Source organism: Gigantopelta aegis, chromosome 9, assembly GCF_016097555.1.
Source record: "Gigantopelta aegis isolate Gae_Host chromosome 9, Gae_host_genome, whole genome shotgun sequence".
Lineage (NCBI taxonomy): Eukaryota > Metazoa > Mollusca > Gastropoda > Neomphalida > Peltospiridae > Gigantopelta > Gigantopelta aegis.
The window spans coordinates 564,793-587,534 of record NC_054707.1 but is presented as its reverse complement, the minus strand read 5'-3'; the positions used below and the strand labels follow the sequence as shown (position 1 = coordinate 587,534).

At 35.4% G+C, this 22,742-nt stretch overlaps 2 protein-coding genes across 2 annotated transcripts in view; one reads left to right on the top strand and one right to left on the bottom strand.

Moving 5' to 3' along the window:
* The window catches only part of LOC121380819, a 96,778-nt gene extending 92,930 nt beyond the window's left edge, over nucleotides 1–3,848 (top strand). The window contains exons 22-24 of the mRNA XM_041509801.1: nucleotides 542–589; nucleotides 1,860–1,976; nucleotides 3,022–3,848. Of these exons, the coding sequence (XP_041365735.1) occupies nucleotides 542–589; nucleotides 1,860–1,976; nucleotides 3,022–3,100 (244 nt within the window). The 3' untranslated portion in view covers nucleotides 3,101–3,848. The remainder of the gene's footprint in view (nucleotides 1–541; nucleotides 590–1,859; nucleotides 1,977–3,021) is intronic.
* Nucleotides 3,849–11,183: 7,335 nt separating this feature from the next.
* On the bottom strand, nucleotides 11,184–22,687 carry LOC121381082 (40S ribosomal protein S11-like). The gene is made up of 4 exons (XM_041510182.1): nucleotides 22,651–22,687; nucleotides 20,636–20,761; nucleotides 19,143–19,348; nucleotides 11,184–11,344 (listed from the first exon to the last, which is right to left on the bottom strand). Exons 1-4 carry the CDS (start codon nucleotides 22,660–22,662, stop codon nucleotides 11,221–11,223), a joined length of 468 nt encoding a protein of 155 aa, XP_041366116.1. The 5' UTR covers nucleotides 22,663–22,687; the 3' UTR covers nucleotides 11,184–11,220.
* Between the last annotated feature and the right edge of the window lie 55 nt (nucleotides 22,688–22,742).

Here is a 22,742-nt window from a genome sequence, read left to right as displayed (position 1 = left end):
TGCCTGTAGCTGTACTTCTGTGTAGTCTGCTTCCAGATCTGCCTGTAGCTGTATTTCTGTGTAGTCTGCTTCCAGATCTGCCTGTAGCTGTACTTCTGTGTAGTCTGCTTCCAGATCTGCCTGTAGCTGTACTTCTGTGTAGTCTGCTTCCAGATCTGCCTGTAGCTGTACTTCTGTGTAGTCTGCTTCCAGATGTGAATGTAGCTGTACTTCTGTGTAGTCTGCTTCCAGATGTGAATGTAGCTCATGCCAGCAAAGTCGCGGTGTCTTCTGTCATGCTCAGTTCGGTGCATTTCTTTTTCAACTGGTAACATACCTGCCAGACCTAAAGCCTACTCCTCTGTCTGTTAGGCCTTAGATTGGCAACCTTACAAGACTTACAACTACATGTTGTTATGAGTCTCAAAATGTGTGTGTAATGATGTGTTACACACCAATGGAAGACATGAGGCACTTTATCTTGTGGTTACAACTGGTAATTAAAAATAGAGCATTTAATGCACATTGATACATGTCTTAATTTTATCTTTATATATTTCAGGAGTGTGGGTTGCACAGTGTTTGAGATGGCAACCAAGAAGCCACCATGGTAACTAAGTATTGTTTTCTGTATTTTCAAGAAATATTGATCACGGTCAAAGTGTCTGGAATGGATGGGAGAAATATAGGGAATATAGGGAGGAATATAAGCAGGAATATAGGGAGAAATATAGGGAGAAATATAGGGAATATAGGAAGGAATATAGAGAATTTAGGGAGGAATATAGGGAGATATATAAGGAAGAATATAGGGAGAAATATAGGGAGGAATATAGAGAATATAGGGAGATATATAGGGAAGAATATAGGGAGAAATATAGGGAATATAGGGAGGAATATAGAGAATTTAGGGAGGAATATAGGGAGATATATAAGGAAGAATATAGGGAGAAATATAGGGAGGAATATAGAGAATATAGGGAGATATATAGGGAAGAATATAGGGAGAAATATAGGGAATATAGGGAGGAATATAGAGAATTTAGGGAGGAATATAGGGAGATATATAAGGAAGAATATAGGGAGGAATATAGAGAATATAGGGAGATATATAGGGAGAAATATAGGGAGGAATATAGAGAATTTAGGGAGGACTATAGGGAGATATATAGGGAAGAATATAGGGAGGAATATAGAGAATTTAGGGAGGAATATAGGGAGATATATAGGGAAGAATATAGGGAGGAATTTAGGGAGGAATATTGGGAACATAGGGAGGAATATAGGGAATGAAATCAATCCGATTCTCACTACATTTATGTTAAGGCCAAAAGAGTACTAAATAATTTAATCAAAGGACCAGAAGTAACAGTATTGTGTCAGTTGGTCAGATTGATTGCCATTTTGAATATCTTATCCACTACACAAGTACTATACTTATTTAAATACACACTTAAATGGTTAGAACGAAATAACTCATTTTAATAATGTTATTCATATGAAGAGTTCAGGCACAAAGACCGATAACGCCATTTTATCTTTAAAAAAAACGACTTCTACTATCATTACTCGGTTCAAGGTGTTATGTTCTGATTTTCATACTCATTTTTTTTTTTAATTCTGCCCTTTATTTACTTTACTTACATGCATTTCAACTTGAGTTCACCCATTGTGAACTTGATATGTTTTACATAGAAATCATAACAAAAAAAACCCCTCTTTTTCAGAAAATTACTAACATGGATTTATCGGTTGTAAGCCTGAACTCTTCATATGTAGCAAGTTACAAATTACTGGTGTGATATAAATAATATTAACATTTTGTTAATTTATCTTAAGACAAGTTTACTGTTCATGTTTATTTGATGATCTGATTTCAGGGCAAATGTAAACCCGATGGCTGCAATATTTGCCATTGGTTCTGACAAACCCATCCCACCACTACCTGAGCTGTTTTCAGACGAAGCCCGCCATTTTGTTAAGTGCTGTCTTACAAGGTAATTATTATTGTAGCTCAACTCCCAAAACACTTGAATGTAGCATTGTGAATAGCAAGAAACAAGACCCAGAATTAAAAATTAAAAAAGATTTGTGACTGTAAAATAGCATTATTAAAATTAAAGTTGTTCAAGCAGGTTTCAAATTTAGCAGCAGGATTTGATGTTTCGAAATTTGTGAATCCCAGATTTTGAGTTGGAAGTGTAAGGTTATTAGATGGAGTCCCAAGATATTTGCATTAAATCATTTTATGATTCACAAAGAACCCAAATTCAATGGTTAATAAGGTTTGGAAATCCTAAAAATGACATTTAAACAAAAACAAAAACAATTTAAAATAAAGCTTGTGACTAATAACATTAATTTCACTCGGGACAGATAATGCGTAATTCCTCTTAACTTGTAAGTTATTTTCTATATATATATACCTGTCAATGCAGTTCTCCTCATTACTGGATGGTCAGTCCTAACAAAGACATGAATGAAATGTTTGTTGGGGAGGGGTTGTGTGTAACAGTTTAAATGAAATGTTTGTTGGGGAGGGGTTGTGTGTAACAGTTTAAATGAAATGTTTGTTGGGGAGGGGTTGTGTGTAACAGTTTAAATGAAATGTTTGTTGGGGAGGGGTTGTGTGTAACAGTTTAAATGAAATGTTTGTTGGGGAGGGGTTGTGTGTAACAGTTTAAATGATATGTTTGTTGGGGAGGGGTTGTGTGTAACAGTTTAAATGAAATGTTTGTTGGGTAGGGGTTGTGTGTAATAGTTTAACTGAAATGTTTGTTGGGGGGGGGTTGTGAAATGTGTTGGGGAGGGGTAACAGTTTAAGTGAAATGTTTGTTGGGGAGGGGTTGTGTGTAACAGTTTAAATGAAATGTTTGTTGGGGAGGGGTTGTGTGTAACAGTTTAAATGAAATGTTTGTTGGGGAGGGGTTGTGTGTAACAGTTTAAATGATAAACCTTCAAAATTCCCCCTCCTTTTTCTTCTTTCTTTTTAACCGATTCAACTAATTTTGCCATTATATATTTTTTTAATTGTGTTTTCAGAGATCAGAGTCGCAGGTCATCTGCCTCGGAACTGCTGGAGCATCCGTTCATCTTGAAGAAACCATCATCCAGGAAGTAAAGAACCGTCGTCCTAGTGAATCTTCTACTGTTTCTAAACAGTGATGTGAGACCCGTGACAACAACAATGAGATTATAATGGAACAGGCACATGCAGTTGAGCGTTCTAACAAATGATGTGACTTTGGATTGTTCATACCTGAACGCGTACTCTTATCAGACCAGTTTACACTACTGATGATACTACTATTGTCAAAATCAGAGTATGTTTGTACTGCATAATGACTACCCAAGTACCATGATGACCACCCAAGTAGCTTATTAAAATGAAATTTTTAAGACGAGGTTGCCTCTAAATGAAGTTACAGACATGCATTTGGTGTATGATTGGGGTATATATGATATGCCCTTTATAATGAATTAAATGGAGATTTTATGACCAAGTAGCTGCTAAATCTTCTTCTTCGTCTTCGTCGTACGCTCAGACAGGGATCCCAGTGACTCGAACAAAAGCTGCTGTATTCCGTAGGTTCTCCACGGGGCCAAAGAGATTAGCCTCTAAATGAAGGTACAAATACATGCATCTGTCACTTATTGGGATATATCTGATGTGCCCGTTATAATGAATTGATATACGTATAGCAAGTTTGACTGCAAATAAAAGGTTTGATAAGAATGTGAGGATATATTCAGCCATGGAATGGCATTGAAATTTCAACATGTACATGGAGAGTATGAGTGGATTTTTCATTATTCCAACATTGAATGCATTTTGATATTCTGTTTACGTAAGTGTGAAAATGGAAGTTATGTGATGCACAGTGAACCCACAGACTAATCACTGTTCACATTTCTATGACTTCGCAATAAGTATTCAAATGCAAATTAATAATATTGGATATACCAGTTGGGTTTACTAACCTTTTTGCAACATTATGTGATAAAAAGTTTACCTCCTGAAACATGTGAAGTGCATGGTGTGTTGAAGATTGACTTTTTGTGTTTTGTTTTTTGTAAAAAAATTCATTTCCTGAGAAATGTAAAAAATGTGGTTGTGAGAATTTACTTTCCTGGGAAATGAGGTGTTAAAATATATATATATATAGGAATATGGAAAAATGTGTATTATGCTGATAAAATATGATCTCAAAATCAAAATCGTTTTTTATTTCCATTGGATCAATGAGAACACGAGTGCTATCAGTTTTAGCACAGCCGTGTCTTAAATGAATTGTTGTGATCGTTGTATTTGTACTTTTATTAGCTTTTGATATTTTTAACTTTGTATAATTTAGACATTTATTTCTGAAAATTAACATGTTCTTTTTCTGTTGTACTGTTTTCCTAGTAATTATACAGTAATTGGTGATTGCTTTCTGAAAACTAACAGATTTAATGGTGGAGACAGATTATAGCATAGATGGGACCCAGCATGGCGTCAGCAACAAATAATTTGTCAGCAAATGGACACTGCTAAGTCTTGAGTTGGCCTTTGAAGTTTTATAAATATGGTATCCAGTCTATGGCATACACGGGGTAAAGTATAGCACCAGCAGTATTTAATTTGACAGCAAATGGGACGCTTTGCTCTAGTTTTCAGTTTGGACTTAAAATGTTTTACAAGTATGGTCTCCTCAGCATATTAATTAGATTGTTTGAATCGTGCTAATAGCAACCCAAAATACATTACCTTGCTACACCTCAGTGCATTACGCTGTAGCCTGTCTCCAGAATAACACTGGTTTTTAAATATACGATTATGTAAGACAAGTTTTATTATTCCAATAATATCATTTGTGATTTGTTCATAAATCTGAGTGACATCATGTTGGGACTTGGAACTAGCATAATCTGTTACCAACTGTAAAACCAGATCAGGTATTAAGTCCTGTGTTTGGGATAATACAACATAGTTGTCTGATCACAAAAGCATGAAAAACCTCCGGGAATGTATAAAACTCCAAACATCACGATACTATTGAAGGCAAATTCAGCAGTCTGCTTTGTTCATTTATAAGCTTCTTTTGAGAGTTAAAGTTCCATGGGTTACGCAAAACTATTGTGGTTGCAATGTTAGATCAGAGGCATGTGCTTGATAAAAAGTGGTAAAAAAGAGCACCCGTGCTTTTGTCATTTTATCAGAAATATAGGGTGAATAATAATAAAATGTGTGGCTTCAGGAAGACTACAAAGTTTTTTTACCAATGGTATTATGCATATCTGATTTGCCAACAGACAGATTTCTCCAGATCATGCCATGGAATGTTGTGTAATTTAATTACACATCAGCTGAGATTTGTAAGTCATGTTCATTTTAGACGGTTGTATTTTTTGGAAAACATCTATGACTATTTTTAAGATTAAGCATTCCATATATATGTTTTGCTATTTACATCAACAATGTGATATATAATTTTTTAGAATTATTTACAATTTGTATTAAATTTTAGTTTGAACAGTCCGATTTTAACTGTTTGTTGTTAATATGTATGTAACATGTGATAGTGTGTAACAGATTTGGCTTGAGGTGACAGCATAACTAATCATTCTCATATTCAATACGCTAATAATACAACGAGTAAAATTAATGAGTGACCTTTTAGCTACATGTATATTAATGTTTGCATTCAAGTGAAATACTGTGCTTTTATCTATTAATGATTGCAAAATTATTTATTTTATAATAATAAATAGAAACAAGGTTGTTTTTATTTTTGTCTGGGCATTAAATAAAATGGCATTCTAATGTTAGGGGATAGGTGAAATGTTTTTATTTTTGTCTGGGCATTAAATAAAATGGCATACTAATGTTAGGGGATGGGTGAAATGTTTTTATTTTATAGAGTGATGTACTTCCTTGAAAATTTGTAAAATGTGGACAATTTAAGCAATATTTTATTCTCTAAAGACTAACAGGTGTAGCCATTTTGTATAAGGATTAGCAGTTAGCTAATTTGGTACTGTTCAGGGCGAGTCCTGTCTCAGTTGATTCAGTTTACAACTTGATTGACAGCTCAAGGCTTGAACCTACTCCTGGTCTGGTGCTTATAAAACGTTTAGAGTCTAGACTCCAGACTCTAATAGAGTCCGAGACGCCATACAAATTGTATAAATGTGACGTCATTAGAGATGGAGTCTGGACTCTTTAAGAGTTTTATAAGCACGGGCCCTGAGCCTTTGATTATAAAACATTTCAAGTCTAGACTCCAATCGGTAATGACATCACATGCATATAGTTTGCAGTAGCGGATCCAGGGGCCCAGACCCCCCCCCCCCCTCCCCCCTCTTTTTTTGAAAACTGACTATGACCTTTAATGGGAAACGTGATTATTTTAACTGTTCTGTGTTATCAGTTAACACATTTGGACCCCCCCCCCCCCCCCCCCTTCAGAAATCCTGCATCCGCGCCTGGTTTGTATGGCATTGTCTCAAGACCTAAACTATGAAAGATTTGAATCTATAGACATTAAAAGTTTTATAAGCACAGAGCCTAGAACAGCCATATCCTACAACACTGTATCTGAATAATAATATGTCACCCAGCAAGCCTCATTCTATCAGATATTTGTACAATACAGTCCACTTGAATACATACATGTTGTATCACATGATTTTCATGTAATATACGATGTATTCATCTCATGCCAGCATTATATGCATATGTCGTCATCTGTTAGATTGGATATTGTTGTGAAGTGGATACACTTCCTGCTTATGGACAGATTTATTACTTGTAATCTTTTTCCTGTAAATAAGTTAGGTAGTGGAGTTCACATGCAGAAACAATTAATCTCCAAGTGTAGCTAGCGTGTGAAGGTTTTTTACTGATGCAATTTTGTAATAAGGGTATACGTACTGCTGATAATATATACACTTTTTACAGTTCATCTACAAGTGCTAAACATTTTGTAGCTTTTTATTAGCCAGTTTTGTAGTGCCAGAAAATAGTAAGAAGTAACAAATTGTAATTTATACTTTTTTCTCATAAATCTATATCCAGAGCTTATCCAACATCAATTTGTCATGGTCCTTCAGTACTCAATTTATTATGTTGAAAATGCCAAGTAATCGATCAGAAATGCACCATCTGCATCAGACTTGTACAACTCTGCACTGGTGGTGTTTTGTTTAACCTTGAGTAACCCCAAGAGTTTTGGATAACTGTAATTATTGATTTTATAAAATAACGGTATGTTCAAATGTAATCATTAGATTATTCCTCAAACAACGAATGTACTAAAACCCAGTTACATTTTCTCAACATTCCCAATTTATACCTTTAAAAATGATTTAATTTAGGAATATTTTACACTGATAGTTTGTTTTATAATACAGAGCCTTTGCTAAAAACATTATACTATAAATGTGAGTAACGTACAGTTGAATGTTGTTGGCACAAAATGGTGATTGTTGATTACATCATCAACGGACATTTGCTAAAAACATTATAATATAAATGTGAGCAACGTACAGCTGAATGTTGTTGGCACAAAATGGTGATTGTTGATTACATCATCAACGGACATTTTCATACTTTTTGTTGAGTAGCGAATTCTGTATTTCTCAATTTTTGGGATTAAATGATGCACATCATCACCAGATCACCTCAGCATAGGCATACGGGCTCCCATTTTTGTAGGGGGGTGAGGGTATAATAATGGAAATACTTGGCAAAAAGGTCACAGGTTAGCACATTTTGCCCAAATATCTGTATAATTTTTTACTAAATTTGAGGTTTTGCTCCAGCACTAGGGCAGTTGCTCCCCGCCCTGTACACTTATGCCCGTTTTGTCAGGTGATTACAGTGACAATCTATTGCTTGTATGTTCAGTTATTAAATCATTCGACATTAATTAGTTAGAAGGGTTAAGTTGTCAGCTACCAAATCACCCAATTAAAGTTAAATTTGGCAAATTTAGTTTATTATTAAATTGCCCAAAAGATAATTTTAAAATGTGTTTCAATAACCCATTCTGTTATTAATTTGCCTATGGTGTTGTCAAAATGGCAGTTTATGTTTTTTCCGACACAACATACCAAGTCACAGTTAACAACCATAGTATTGCTGTGAGAAACAAAATATTCAGTGGAGACAAAACTAAAACAGTACACAGATAATTTTTTAATGCAGTGTTTTTAAAAGCCTAACAAATAGAAGACTGTTTAACTTGAAATATTGAAAAACTTGAAACATTAGGAATTAAAATTAGTGTCATAAAGATGTAAGAGTCGTCAACAATCAACTGTACATTTCACTCGTGCGATTCACCACATCCTAGCCTGGGCCCCGTTCCACCAAGTGATCTTAGTGCTAAGATCACTGTAAATGCATAACTACCTAATTTACTTAAGATGATATTAGCACGAAGATTGGTTTGTGGAACAGGGCCGTGGTTTTCTTAAAGCATTGTAAATGAATGTTAAACACATATAAGATATAAACAGGCTTTGTAAATTTGGCCCGTGATTTTTCAATAAATGCGTTTCATGGGACAATTATTATATGTATTATTATTGAAGCAATAGACTCGAAGAATATTTCCATGGCAACCTTGGTACAAGTTGTAAGGTGGGTTTTTTGTTTTCATTTTACATTCCTTGCCATCACAGAATGGAATCTCTTTATGTATATTGGTCTATTTTTAGAAATGTATTATTATTTTTAGATGTGTTTGTATATTTTTATCAAATGGCAGGCATTTTGTAAACAAATTACTGTCTAGATACACTTTTATAATTTTGTACCTAGATTGATGTTGCATCATGATGGAGTTTATCAGTGTAAAATACAATCATACAGATATCATCCTACTAGTTTTTGCATTCTTTCCCACTTTATTTTTATAACATTTTGAATTTGGGTTATTTCTTCTCCTTTTTATGCACACATTTACATCATGTGCAAACTAATATAGATTAAAATCAAATACATGGTAAAACATATGTTCAAAATTCATTTTGTAGTGGAATTTGAATCTTAAAATTGAAAAGGTATTGATATAAACTGTACAGTACTTAAAGATATAAACTGTAAAGTTGTACAGTACTTAAAGATGGAAAGCAACAACTACTTGTGAACGCGATGATCAGAAAGCATATTGTGTATTTTGAATGTCAATGGCCTCTTGGTCCTCCAATGTTGAATCTCGCATTAATGTAAATCTCTACTAAAAGAAATGATTAAAATAAGTGTTCTATTAAATATTAATTTGTCAGATATACTAACTGATAACATACTTAGCTTACTCTCGCACACTACTCAAATAAGTACACATTTTCCCTACCTATATGCAGCGTACTATACAAAATGTTGTGTTTTTTCCCCCCAACACACTTCACACAGAATAAAATACACATTTTGAAAGCAAAAGTACACCAATGATTTTGTTAGATCTTACTAGTATTACAAACTAATCTGTATTAGCAATAAACTCTAGACCACATTTCAGTTCGGCCTAGGTTTGGCAGTGCAAACAATGACTGACTGAATCTTTGGAAACGTATAAAGTATTAATTACTGTTTTATATACGAGTATTAATTATTTAATCCTTCCCATCTGAAGTCTTCTGTATGTTTTTAAAGAGTTGACAAAGACCAGTCAAGAGACCCTTGTAAATAATCCCACCCCAACAATATGCACCATTATCATTCATATCAGTATAACCACCAGCCAAAATGGTTACCATTTTAATTATTTATGTTACTGTAGTTTTGTAACCATTGTATATGTATAACCCTATAATAAAAACATTTCAGTTACTATGGCTTTGTTTTATGGTTTTCAGTTCTGAAATGCAGGTTAACCATGTAACTTATGTTGATTAATCCATTGTCTGTGGTTTATTTTTTTTTTTTAAACTTTTAAGACCATCTGTTGGGTGTATGAAAAAAAAGAAGTTTATTTTGTTAAACACCACCACTTAAAGCACATTGATTAATTAATCATCGGCTTTGGGATGTCAGACATTTGGTAATTCAGACTTGTAGTCATCAGAGGAAACCCGCTACATTTTTTTCAATGCAGAAAGGGATCTTTTATATGCACTTTCAAACAGACAGGAAAATGCATACCATGACCTTTTGTCCAGTTGGAACAAGAAACAACCCAATCAGATGAATGGATCCACCAACATGGTTTGATCCTGCAATGCAAGCACCGCGACAGTTAAATCCCACCCCCCCCCTGGTGCATATGGTTTTAAGACCACATTGATTAATTAAAAGTTTGTTGGTTTTGTTTAAACTGGAATTAAGCTCACTAGGTAGAGAACTCGCCTCCGGTGCTTTGGTCAATGGATCACAGCCTCTCGGCAGACCCACGGTTTCTACCCCCACCTACCCCATCCCCACGACTGCAACATCAATAGGCCATGGTAAATGTTGTCCTGAGAAGTGCATATAAAAGATGCCTTGCTACTAATGGATAAATGTTGCAAGTTGTCTTAAGACCATAATTACCAATACCAAATGTTTAACATCCAAGTCTACAATTAATGTTTTAGTTAACGTCACTAAAAGAAACTTCTCTTTGGAGAAAACCGGCTATATTTAGATTTTATAAAACACTTTCCCAAAGATCCGCACACAATATAGGCTTTTGATATATTGGTCATCTAGCAGTGGCTGGGATGGGGAAAGACCCAATGGGTCCCCCGAATAGATTGGACCCTGTAACCCAAACACTCCACCAAGCAAGCTACATTCTCCTCCCGCATGGTCTAAATCAATGCAATATGGTTTAGGACCATATAGACCTGTGTGACCCATATACAGGTTCATATATTCTGTCTAGTTCCAGCAGTGTGCTAAATACACACCAAGATTGGTTCTTTTTGTTTCTGTATTACAATCTGGTTGGTGTGAACCAGTGGCGTAGCCTGGGTTGCCCAGGTCAAGGGAAGTATTGCACTCTCTAACCAATGGACTGTTAGCACTCCCAGAGTCCCACCAATCCATAATTTTGTGCCACTGGTGTCAACATGTTTCTGTATTACAATCTGGTTGCTGTCAACATGCACAAAAGATTTTCCTTGATTTATTTTCCATTCAAATTTGTGCTGCAATACATTCATGAAACCAATTTTGTTTTAAATAATTTTAATATTGCTTCCATAAAAGATAAAAAGCAAAACTACAAAAAAAGTGATTTTTATTTTTTATTTTTTTCAGTCTTTCACATTTCAAAATTTCTGGAACGCTTTTTTCGATCTGGATCCCCTCATAACCTTGAGAACATTGAAGCAAACTGTTTTGCTGAGGGGTCTGCATTCCCCAACAGTGACGACATCCCCAATAGAAATATCTCTGAAAGAAACAAAACACCATTATAGAGTATAGTATATCAGGCACATTTACTGACATTTAAGGATAAACATATAAATGGAAGTGCAGGAATTTTGTATTGTACACCCTACATAATAAACACCAAATATATATTGCTATAGTATCTGCTGTCAGAAACTGGTGAGAGTCATCATGTGAAATATGAAGACCATCGTGATGTCTCATCATTACAGATTATACAATGTTCAGTTCACATAGAGATCTCTGGCAACATCCACTAGGAATAGCACAATTCTGTCTCAAATCACACAACCATATTCATTTAGTTTTTTTGCTAAATCGTACAATGGTGTTATCCCAATCATCTTCAATTTTTGCTAAAGCAATACATGAACCTATAGCGGCTACACATATTTTCTTCATTTCTCAAGTTTAATTAAGGGCGTAACTATGAATAATGGGTAAATCACCATGAAAGTTAAAAACAAAACAAACTTTTTGCTGCATAAACAGTCCAATCAATAAAATCACCACAGTACATGATATATTGCTATGGTATCTGCTGTCATAAACAGTCCAATCACTACAATCACCACAGTACATGATATATTGCTATGGTATCTGCGGTCATAAACAGTCCAATCACTAAAATCACCACAGTACATGATATATTGCTATGGTATCTGCTGTCATAAACAGTCCAATCACTACAATCACCACAGTACATGATATATTGCTATGGTATCTGCGGTCATAAACAGTCCAATCACTAAAATCACAGTACTGAAATTGCTATCACCACAGTCCAATCACTAAAATTGCCACAGGTATATTGCTATGGTATCTGCTGTCATAAACAGTCCAATCACTAAAATCACCACAGTACATGATATATTGCTATGGTATCTGCTGTCATAAACAGTCCAATCACTACAATCACCACAGTACATGATATATTGCTATGGTATCTGCTGTCAGAAACTGGTGAGAGTCATCATGTGAAATATGAAGACCATCGTGATGTCTCATCATTACAGATCAAATAAACCATTAAAGTAACAGCACATTTGGACCGTCAATTTGAACAGCAATTAAATGTATTCTCTTTAAATTTCACAAATAGAGAGAGTATCTTTTTAACATACCACTAAGGTTTCGGGCATTTCAAAATGAATAGAGCAGTCACAAAAAAGATATCACTATACTCACCAACTTACCCTTACGTTTACAAGCAAAAGAAAACACATTGCTCCTCTAACTTAATATGTCAATTATGGAGAGCCATGTAAGATATTTATTAGCCATATTAAGCACTGATATTTTCTTTTGTAGTATTAACAAATAAAAATTCACATGCTAAGAGGAATTAAATATTACTTCTTTTTAAACCAGTCTCAGAGGAGTAATGGGAAGGCAGGAAATGCTTTATTTAATGACGCACTCAACACATTTTATTTACAGTTATATGGCGTCAGACATGGTTATGGACCACACAGATATTTAGAGAGGAAACCTGCTGAGATTTCAAATATATTTTAGCAATTCTGAAAAGGTACAGCCCAATTTAATTTATCGTTTACAAGCAAAAAATAAACATAAAATTGAGGCCTTTAAAGTTAATATATTTTAATTCTTGAATTGTTTTTTATTCTGAACCTTTATTAGAGAATATATTTGATTAATTTATATATCAGTGTCTTATCTGCAGTCAGATTCATGAGTTTTGTCATCACATGATGTATGAAGACCATCGTGATTGTCTCATCATCACAAATAATGCAGCTGTTTTAAACATACATCTTGTAGTTTAGTGCAATATGACAAGGATGTAAAATTACAATAATACAAATACGACCCCAGCAATTAAGAAAACATCCAAAAACATGCCATTGAAAAAACATCCAAATAAAAAGTTTGTTTTGTTTATCGACACCATATTGATTGATTAATTAATCATTGGCAATTGGATGTCCAGTTGTGGTGCACTGGTTGGAATGAGAAAAAACCCAATCAGCTGAATGGATCCACCGACGTGGTTCGATCCTGTGATGCATGCACCTCAACAGTGGTAGAAATTAGGAAATATATTCACTAGCTCCCCCACCTTCATTATTGAAGCAGTTTAAGAAGATGACACCTATATGGGATTTAGCAAGTTGTTCAAGGATTAACACACATTAATATGTTGCTTGTACTTTATCTTTAATGGTGCAAATATAATGGACATCCATAACAAAATTGTTGTGTTGTCATTTATGGTTAATTTTCATATTTGTTTAATGGAGATTCCTTATTTAGATCTAAGTGATTGTCACAAGATTCTGGCTAACAATACTTTTTAAAAGATCATAACAACATATGATAAACATTACAGTAAAGTACACCAACTTGGTCATTCAGTAAATAATGGTGGGTTTTTTTGAACCCCCCCCCCCCCCCCCCCACACAACTCAGGAATTATCTTTACTGTTACTGAATTATTTTATTCTGTCCTAATACAACTGGTAAACTCGAGACGTTTGGAAGCAGCTAGTTAAAATCGATCGATGACAACATGATCTATTACAATGCACTTGTTTATTACTGACAAAACAAACACACACACACACAAATAAAAACATTTTCCCTTCCGAACATGCCTCATCTATAATCAGAATATTACGGCAATTTTCAGAAAGTTCTGATTGTGGCTGCAGTAAAAATCCAGATTTATCGAGACCAAACGAAAGTGCAATACTTTTTGACTTTGTCAATGGTAATTAATTTTTATGAAATGCATCTACAATTTGTATTTTTAACAGGTTTCATTTGCAAAATAGTTTGTCCGCATCATGAATCTGGGTCACAACTGCCCAGTATTACTCGCCCGGGGGACTAGCGTTATTTAAACTGTACTCGCCCCCAGGGATTTCTACTTGCATGGGGCGAGCGTTAGCTTCTATCCCTGCTCAAGCGAGTACTCTACCGACTGAGCTAAATCCCACCCCAAACAGGTGAATAAAGTCCAAGGCAAACAGTGCTGTGGGGAATTAATACCTCCACGACATTGCCGATTGCCGTGGGCATTTGTAAGGGTTGAAATAAGAATTGTTTGTCATTAATATGATAATGATGTAAAATAACATTATTATAAACAAGAATTTGTTCATGACTTGTGAATTTATCGTTGAATAACAATCACAAATATGCTACATAATTTTATCAGGGCTGTTACAATTTTTTTTTAAATCCACTAGCCATGGGATCAGTGATTTAATTTTTTACTAGCCACGATTAAAAATTCACTAGCCCTACTTTAAGTAAATATAATTTGACTAATAGTAATAATAGTTAATACAATTTGACTAAATAGTAGTAATAATCAGATATCACCTAAAAAAGGAGATAGAGCTTAAGAACAATAACATTTAGGGTTGGGGTGGGTGTCAGGATATTTATATTTACAAAATTGACAACTGCAACATTTGACCAAAACACTAGCTGTCGGGCATGGCAATAGTAGTTATTTACTAGCCTAACACTGAATATCACTAGCCATGGGAGTGGGGCTACCATAATCTAGAAACCCTGTTTTATACTAAATTTGTTTTATACAGATAAATTTTGAACAAAATGAAAATTATTATAAAGAAAGTTTCAACTTCATTACGTAAAACCAATAGACACTAGTAGTAGTATCATATCTGCTGTCAGAAACTGGTGAGAGTCATCATGTGAAATATGAAGACCATCGTGATGTCTCATCATTACAGATTATACAACGACGGATTTGGTTGTATATGTGACAATTTGTTTCATTCAGCGACTAAAACATTTCAAACTATCTATATAATAATACAAGCACCATCTGGCTCCTAGATGGAAACGTTAACGTAGACGGCTGCAACAGTTCAGTCAGCTCCAGATGGCAACCAACATCCACCATGAATAGGACAATTCTGTCTCAAATCACACAGTGGTTTTATTCCCAACCCCTACAATATATTCAGAAACTGGCTGGTACTCTATGTTATTGAGGTGAAATTCTAAATGATTAACCAGCAGTACGAGTACTTCTGAAGCAATACATGTCCTCTACCGGGCCCCACACATTTTCTAATCTTCCGAGGTCAAAGGTCAATATATAACTGAATAATGGGTAAATCTCCATCTGCAAGAGGGCGGGATGTAGCCCAGTGGTAAAGTGCTTGCTTGATGCACGGTTGGTACAGGATCAATCCCTGTCGGTTGGCACATTGGGCTATTTCTTGTTCCAGCCAGTACACCACGACTGGTGTATCAAAGGCAGTGCTCACCCTGTTCATTGCCAAAATAGCCAATTGCAATTTATTTATTTTTAAACCTCAAAGTGGCTAATAAAAATTTCTTTAAATTAGCCACTTTCGAATAGTTTTCGAAAAAATAATGTACATGTCTGAAAACTGGATAAAACCCAATGTGTTTCAGTGTAAGCCCTGTTATGGGATCGTGCATATAAAACATCACTTGCTACTAATGAACAAATGTAGATGGGGATTACGTTCTGAGACTGCATATACATCATTATATGTCAAAATTTACGAAACGTTTGACATCCAATAGCCGTTGATTAATAAATCAATGTGCTCTAGTGGCGTTGTTAAACAAAAATGTTTTGCTGCATAAACAGTCCAATCACTACAATCACCACAGTACATGATATATTGCTATGGTATCTGCTGTCATAAACAGTCCAATCACTAAAATCACCACAGTACATGATATATTGCTATGGTATCTGCTGTCATAAACAGTCCAATCACTAAAATCACCACAGTACATGATATATTGCTATGGTATCTGCTGTCATAAACAGTCCAATCACTACAATCACCACAGTACATGATATATTGCTATGGTATCTGCGGTCATAAACAGTCCAATCACTACAATCACCACAGTACATGATATATTGCTATGGTATCTGCTGTCATAAACAGTCCAATCACTAAAATCACCACAGTACATGATATATTGCTATGGTATCTGCTGTCAGAAACAGTCCAATCACTACAATCACCACAGTACATGATATATTGCTATGGTATCTGCTGTCAGAAACTGGTGAGAGTCATCATGTGAAATATGAAGACCATCGTGATGTCTCATCATTACAGATTATACAATGTTCAGTTCACAGAGCTGGCAATATACATCACAAATACTATATTCATTCAGTGGTTAATTTTTAGAATTCCTTAAAAAAAAAATAATTTTTAAATCAATAAATAAAGGGCTATCCAAATTATCTATGAAACCCTAAAAATGGCAGAAATCCAGGTTATTTATTTAAAAAATCTGTTATTAGATAAATAATTTTTTCACCAAATTATAATATTCAAATTTGCACTAGAATAAGGAAGGAAATGGTTTATTTAACGACACACTCAAGACATTTTATTTATGGTTATATGGCATTGGTGCACTGGGAAAAAGAAACTTAAAAGTTTAGATTCAAAGCTTTGGTAAAGTTGACCCATATAAATAGGAGATCGTTAAACTTTGCTCATCTTTATTGTGGTCATGTTTTAGAAGCATGGCCAAGAAGTTGTTCTAAAATGGGTGAACTGAATAGCTGAGTAACTAGCACATACTCTACATCATGACGAAACACTTAAAAAAAAATGCTGCATCTGTTGTCAGAAAGTGAGTTTTGTCATCACATGATGTATGAAGACCATCGTGAATGTCTCATCATTACAGATCATGCAATTAAAATAAGAAATATCATCACAAGACATTACTTCCCTATTTTTACGTAAATGAACAAAAGAATATCTATAGATAAGAATGAGATGGACAATACTTTTTTGTAAGGATATATCAACTTTGTAAAAACACTTGAGCCTGCAATTGATAGTCAATTCCAAGATGTGCATTCTCAACATTGGGTATCCAGAGAAATATTTGATTAAATATTTTGGCCCCATGCTTATAAAACTAGTCCAGACTTTAACGTCATGGCAAACCATTCAAATAGCATTATGTTAAAGTCTGGACTTTATTAAAGATTGGACTAAGTTTTATAAGCACGGGCCCAGCTGTCAATGTCTGCCAGAATTTAAAAAATATATAACAATAACCACTGTTGCTGCTCAAACAGTTGCTGCTCAAACAGTTGCTGCTCAGTGTGTCAAGTAATTTAGAAGAAAATACTTTGGAAGTGACTTCATACGGTTATCCTATGTTGTTTTAAGTTATCGCTTTAAACTATTCAATTATTATTTGGTGTGATTACATTTAAAGTTTTGAATGCTGTACATTAATTACTAGTCAAGCTAACGATCTATGTTTGAACAGGGGTTTTCAAGAGACGTGGTGTAACTCCCAAAATAGGGCTTAACGACAGCCATATCTACGATACGAAGTGTCATAGGCCATGGGCTTTACCCATAGAAATCTTTTTCCAAAGGATAAAAATCACTGTTGTCAGATGAAGCGATAATGTTTGGTTATAATTTTATGTTTATATGTTTAAAAAGTTTGCAATTGCTGCAAGCTGGCTCAAAATTGCTGTAGGTGAACAATTTGCCTCTGGCAAAATTACTGTAAGCAACACATGCTTAAATTAGAGTCATGCCCAACAACCTGAAGAACCATAAAAATTACAGTTACATATCTGCCATCAGAAATTCGAGTTCGTCATCACATGATGTATGAAGACCATCGTGACTGTCTCATCATCACAGATAATGCAACTGTTAGACTACAAACTAGAAATATGTGCAATGCATGCTCATGTCACTGTTTTTGTGCCACAACATAATGAGATGGACAAACCTAATGCTAAATCGGGGTTGGAGAATATCACATTTTAATTTAATTTGGTGGAATAAGTTATGTAATGATTAATGTTTTGCAGAAAATAACTGTTTCTGCAATTTTTAAAGTTTAACAGAGCATTTGGCAACCAAAAAAATATTCTAATCCAGAGCTGGCAGTGCTGAATCCCATCTAACTATTTGACAACATAAATAAGCCTGTATTCAGTTATATTTTAAAAAATGCTTTAAATTCAAACAAGTATATTAAAACTTTAAAACTTACAATTATATAGCGAAGAAACCAATAAATTTAATCTAATGAGTAGTTTACAGTATCCAAAAGGTAACAATATTAACATCAGTCTTTCTGCCAAAAATACATTTTTGGGTATGGCGCTATGGAATTGAAAGAAAGAAGTGTTTTATTTAACGATGCACCCAACACATTTTATTTACGGTTATATGGCGTCAGACATATGGTTAAGGACCACACAGATTTTTTTAGAGGAAACCCGCTGTCGCCACATAGGCTACTCTTTTACGACAGGCAGCAAGGGATCTTTTATTTGCGCTTCCCACAGGCAAGATAGCACAAACCATGGCCTTTGTTGAACCAGTTATGGATCACTGGTCGGTGCAAGTGGTTTACACCTACCCATTGAGCCTTGCGGAGCACTCACTCAGGGTTTGGAGTCGGTATCTAGATTAAAAATTCCATGCCTCGACTGGGATCCGAACCCAGTACCTACCAGCCTGTAGACCGACAGCCTGCCACGACGCCAACGAGGCCGGTCTATGGAATTGAATGCAACCAGTCAACAGGAGGTATGAGGGACCTCCCTCAAAAAGAAAATGGGTTAATTTAGGGTTAGGGTTAAGAAAATCATACAATGATAAGAGTAACTAATTTGGTCAAAAAGTTAACGTATAAAAAACATCTGCAAAACCATTTGTGTATGGCGACATACCCATTTTACCCTCTGGCAGAAACCCTGATATTGACTATCTGAATGAGAGATGTTGTGCGTGGTGTGTACCTGAAGCACGGACTGCAGTGAACGGACATGTTCTTGTGTCGTTTCTCAAATCGTTTGTATTTCTTCACAAAGTGGAGGTATTCCCTTCTGATCACAATCGTCCTCTGCATCTTCAACTTGAGTACCACACCCGACAGAATGCGACCACGGATGCTGACATCGCCAGTGAAAGGGCATTTCTTGTCAATGTAAGAACCATCCATAGCCTCAAAATGCAAATTAAAAACATAGGTGGAATTAACAGCCTTTGATCAATTCAGAAGCATGACAGATTATAATGTTTGTGCAAAAATCAGTGATTAATTCTCTTTAACAAATCAAAATGCACACATAAAACAATTAACTTTTGTGTTACCGTCTAATACATATTGCTACAAATCTTAAAGGCTCAACTTGTTTGATACCCAACAGCAGATGTGCATTTTTGTACTAGGGTGTCGTTAAACATTCATTCTCATTGACATCTTTTCAGTACAATATATTTAACTAAACAACTCACAGGCTCATCCCATACCTCCAATTCTTGTTTTACCCAATGTAAGGGAAGCACACAATGACACCAGGGCCTGAGCTAATAACACTTTTACCCTTTAATTAATGCAATTTGTATGACATTGCCATGATGGTGAAAGAAAGAAAGGAATGTTTTATTTAACGACACACTCAACACATTTTATTTACAGTTATATGGCGTACAGGGCTAGCTCTGGATGAGCGAAATATTCTGCCAAATTGTCTATTAAACTTTAAACGTTGCAGAAATCAATAATTATTTTCTTTAAAATGTCAATTATTACATGAAATGTTATCGCCGAATTAAAATAAAATTCGCCAACTGCTTTCAAAATGTGCAAATTTGGCGAGTGCCAGAGCTAGCCCTGGGCGTCAGACATATGGTTAAAGACCACACAGATATTGAGAGAGGAAACCCGCTGTCACCACTTCATGGGCTACTCTTTTCGATTAGCAGCAATGGATTTTTTATATGCACCACCCCACAGACAGGGTGGTACATACTAAGGCCTTTGATATACCAGTGGTGGTGCACTGGCTGGAACGAGATATAGCCCAATGGGCCCACCGACGGGGATCGACCCCCCCCCCCCCCATGATGGTTAAGTCTCAACCACGAGTAGTCTCGAGTGCACACGGTGAAATCTTTATAAACACAGGGCTATGACCAACTGTATTACAGCTGTACTCGCCCCGTGAGACGTCTTAACCACGAGTAGTCTCGAGTGCACACTGTGTGAAATCTTTATAAGCACAGGGATATGACCAACTGTATTACAGCTGTACACACCTCGTGAGGCGTCTTTACCACGAGTAGTCGAGTGCACACTGTGTGAAATCTTTATAAACACAGGGCTATGACCAACTGTATTACAGCTGTACTCACCCCGTGAGACGTCTTAACCACGAGTAGTCTCGAGTGCACACTGTGTGAAATCTTTATAAGCACAGGGATATGACCAACTGTACTATGTACTCACCTCACGCGGCGTCTTAAAGCCGAGGCCTACATTTCTAACATAGCGCAAGTTCTTCTTCCCCTTGCCAGAAAGGAGAGATTTTTTGTTCAAGAACACACTTGCCTGCTTCTGGAAGGATCTCTCAACCTAATTAAAAAAATATAAAATAAATTTCATCAACAAAAGTATACAAGGTTTTTTTTTGATCGGTGCAAACGCAACACATTGTTTTGATTTCAACTACATGTCACAATGCAATGTTAAACTGAAAGCTACTGTTTAATGTTTTAAAGTGTTGCATTTGTTTTGTTAATTGTGTGGAATTTGGAGTTTTGCATGGAGTGATGATTTTAAAAGGAATAGTGAATTTCAAAAAACACTATTCTGTCTAAAAATGTACTATCCCTTCAATTATTAATGTACCACTAGTTTTCCTGACTGTGCTACGTCGCCCTGTACAACATTGCGTAACGAACAATTGTTTACAGGGCGCAAAGCAGCACTTTATATTTACTCGCCAAGTGGCTAGTGAATGAAAAAAAATACTAGCCAACAAGAGATTGTTACTCGCCAAGGCAACATAACTCCTAAAACATCCGTTTCCAAGAATCCAGAAACAAATCATCAATTAGGCCCTATTTTGTTTTACTTTCCTTTGTAAACCGTTTTTTAATTGGGTTGCGCGATTCCGACGGCTACAGTTACCGAAACTAGGACGTATTTTATTTATTTATTTATTTTTGTTCACGATATGCTATCATTACCAACAACTTTCTCGAACGTTTTTTATTTATTTATTTAGCATATTCCCGCCATGTAACATTTAGCTTAACTTTAGGTGCAAACAAATTGGCTGCGAAGCAATTGGTCCAATGCTTTGTGAAAACTCATTTACAATCGGAAAACCCCGATGTGTCACGAGGCTTTCTGAACACCTCAATCGTCAAGTCGGCCGGAGAGCTCCGAATGTGATATCCGCAAACAGGGCAAAATGCGGAAGTGTATGTTTACAGTTTCGACCATTAGTATATGTGTCGTCTGACTGATTAGTGAAATAAATGTTCCAGTGACAGCTTCATTCTGAAAAAATAATCTACTCGCCAAAAGGCTAGTGTTTTATGCAAATTTAAATCGCCATAACAGAATTTCACTTGCATAGGCGAGTGTTTCACTCGCAGTATTGCGCCCTGGTTTATATACCAGTCTATGAATTACTTCACACTAGCTGGAATTACGGAAAGAGTTCCGTATTTTCCCCACTACTACAAACGATGTAGTGCTAGGCCTGGATTTGAACTCAAACATTATGTTGGTTTTATAGAACAAATTGTTTTAAAAGATATTTTATGTAACTATCGCTACCCCTAACCCTAACCTTAAACTAATTCTAACAAATATTTCTTTAAAATCGTTAGGCCATGAGAATGAAGTTATAGATTTGCATCCACCGCCCGCATGCCATGAAAAGTACTGTTGAAAATTATCATTATTAACAAAAACTTTCATTATTTGCACAAAATAGGCACTTAATGATCATCACACAAATTCAAGTTCCAAATCGGAAATAATACATCAATAAAAATAACGAATAATGAATGAAAAATTAAAAAAAGCTTCATGTGTTTTTAAAATTGTTTGGACTCAAATCTATAACTTTCATTCTCTTGGCCGTATGCATGAGGAAAATAAGGAACTCGTGCCAAAATTTTAAATATATAAAAATGCCATTGGTATTGTTAAAAACTACTTTTAGTTTGTTTGTGATGATCACTATTAACTTCAACTGCGTTTTGTGGGCCACTTTTGATGTCAAGCACAGTTCAAATTGTTGAAGAGAACATCATCATGATGGTCATCCACATCCAATCGTGGTCAACAGAATAACACTTTAAATTAATGACGTAATATTGTAGGAAATCTTTTAAAACTAACATCGATTTAAACGAAATTATTTCCGGAATCAAAACGACCAATTTAAACTATAACCGATCAAAAATGAAAGTGTGCTAGTTACAAACAGTTTAACACATGTGTACCTGATCCGCCATCGTAGCCGTGCCGAGGTAAAAGAACGGAACGGGTTTCCCCGTTTCCTGTGCAAGGTGTCCTGTACTGGGTCCCCTTTATT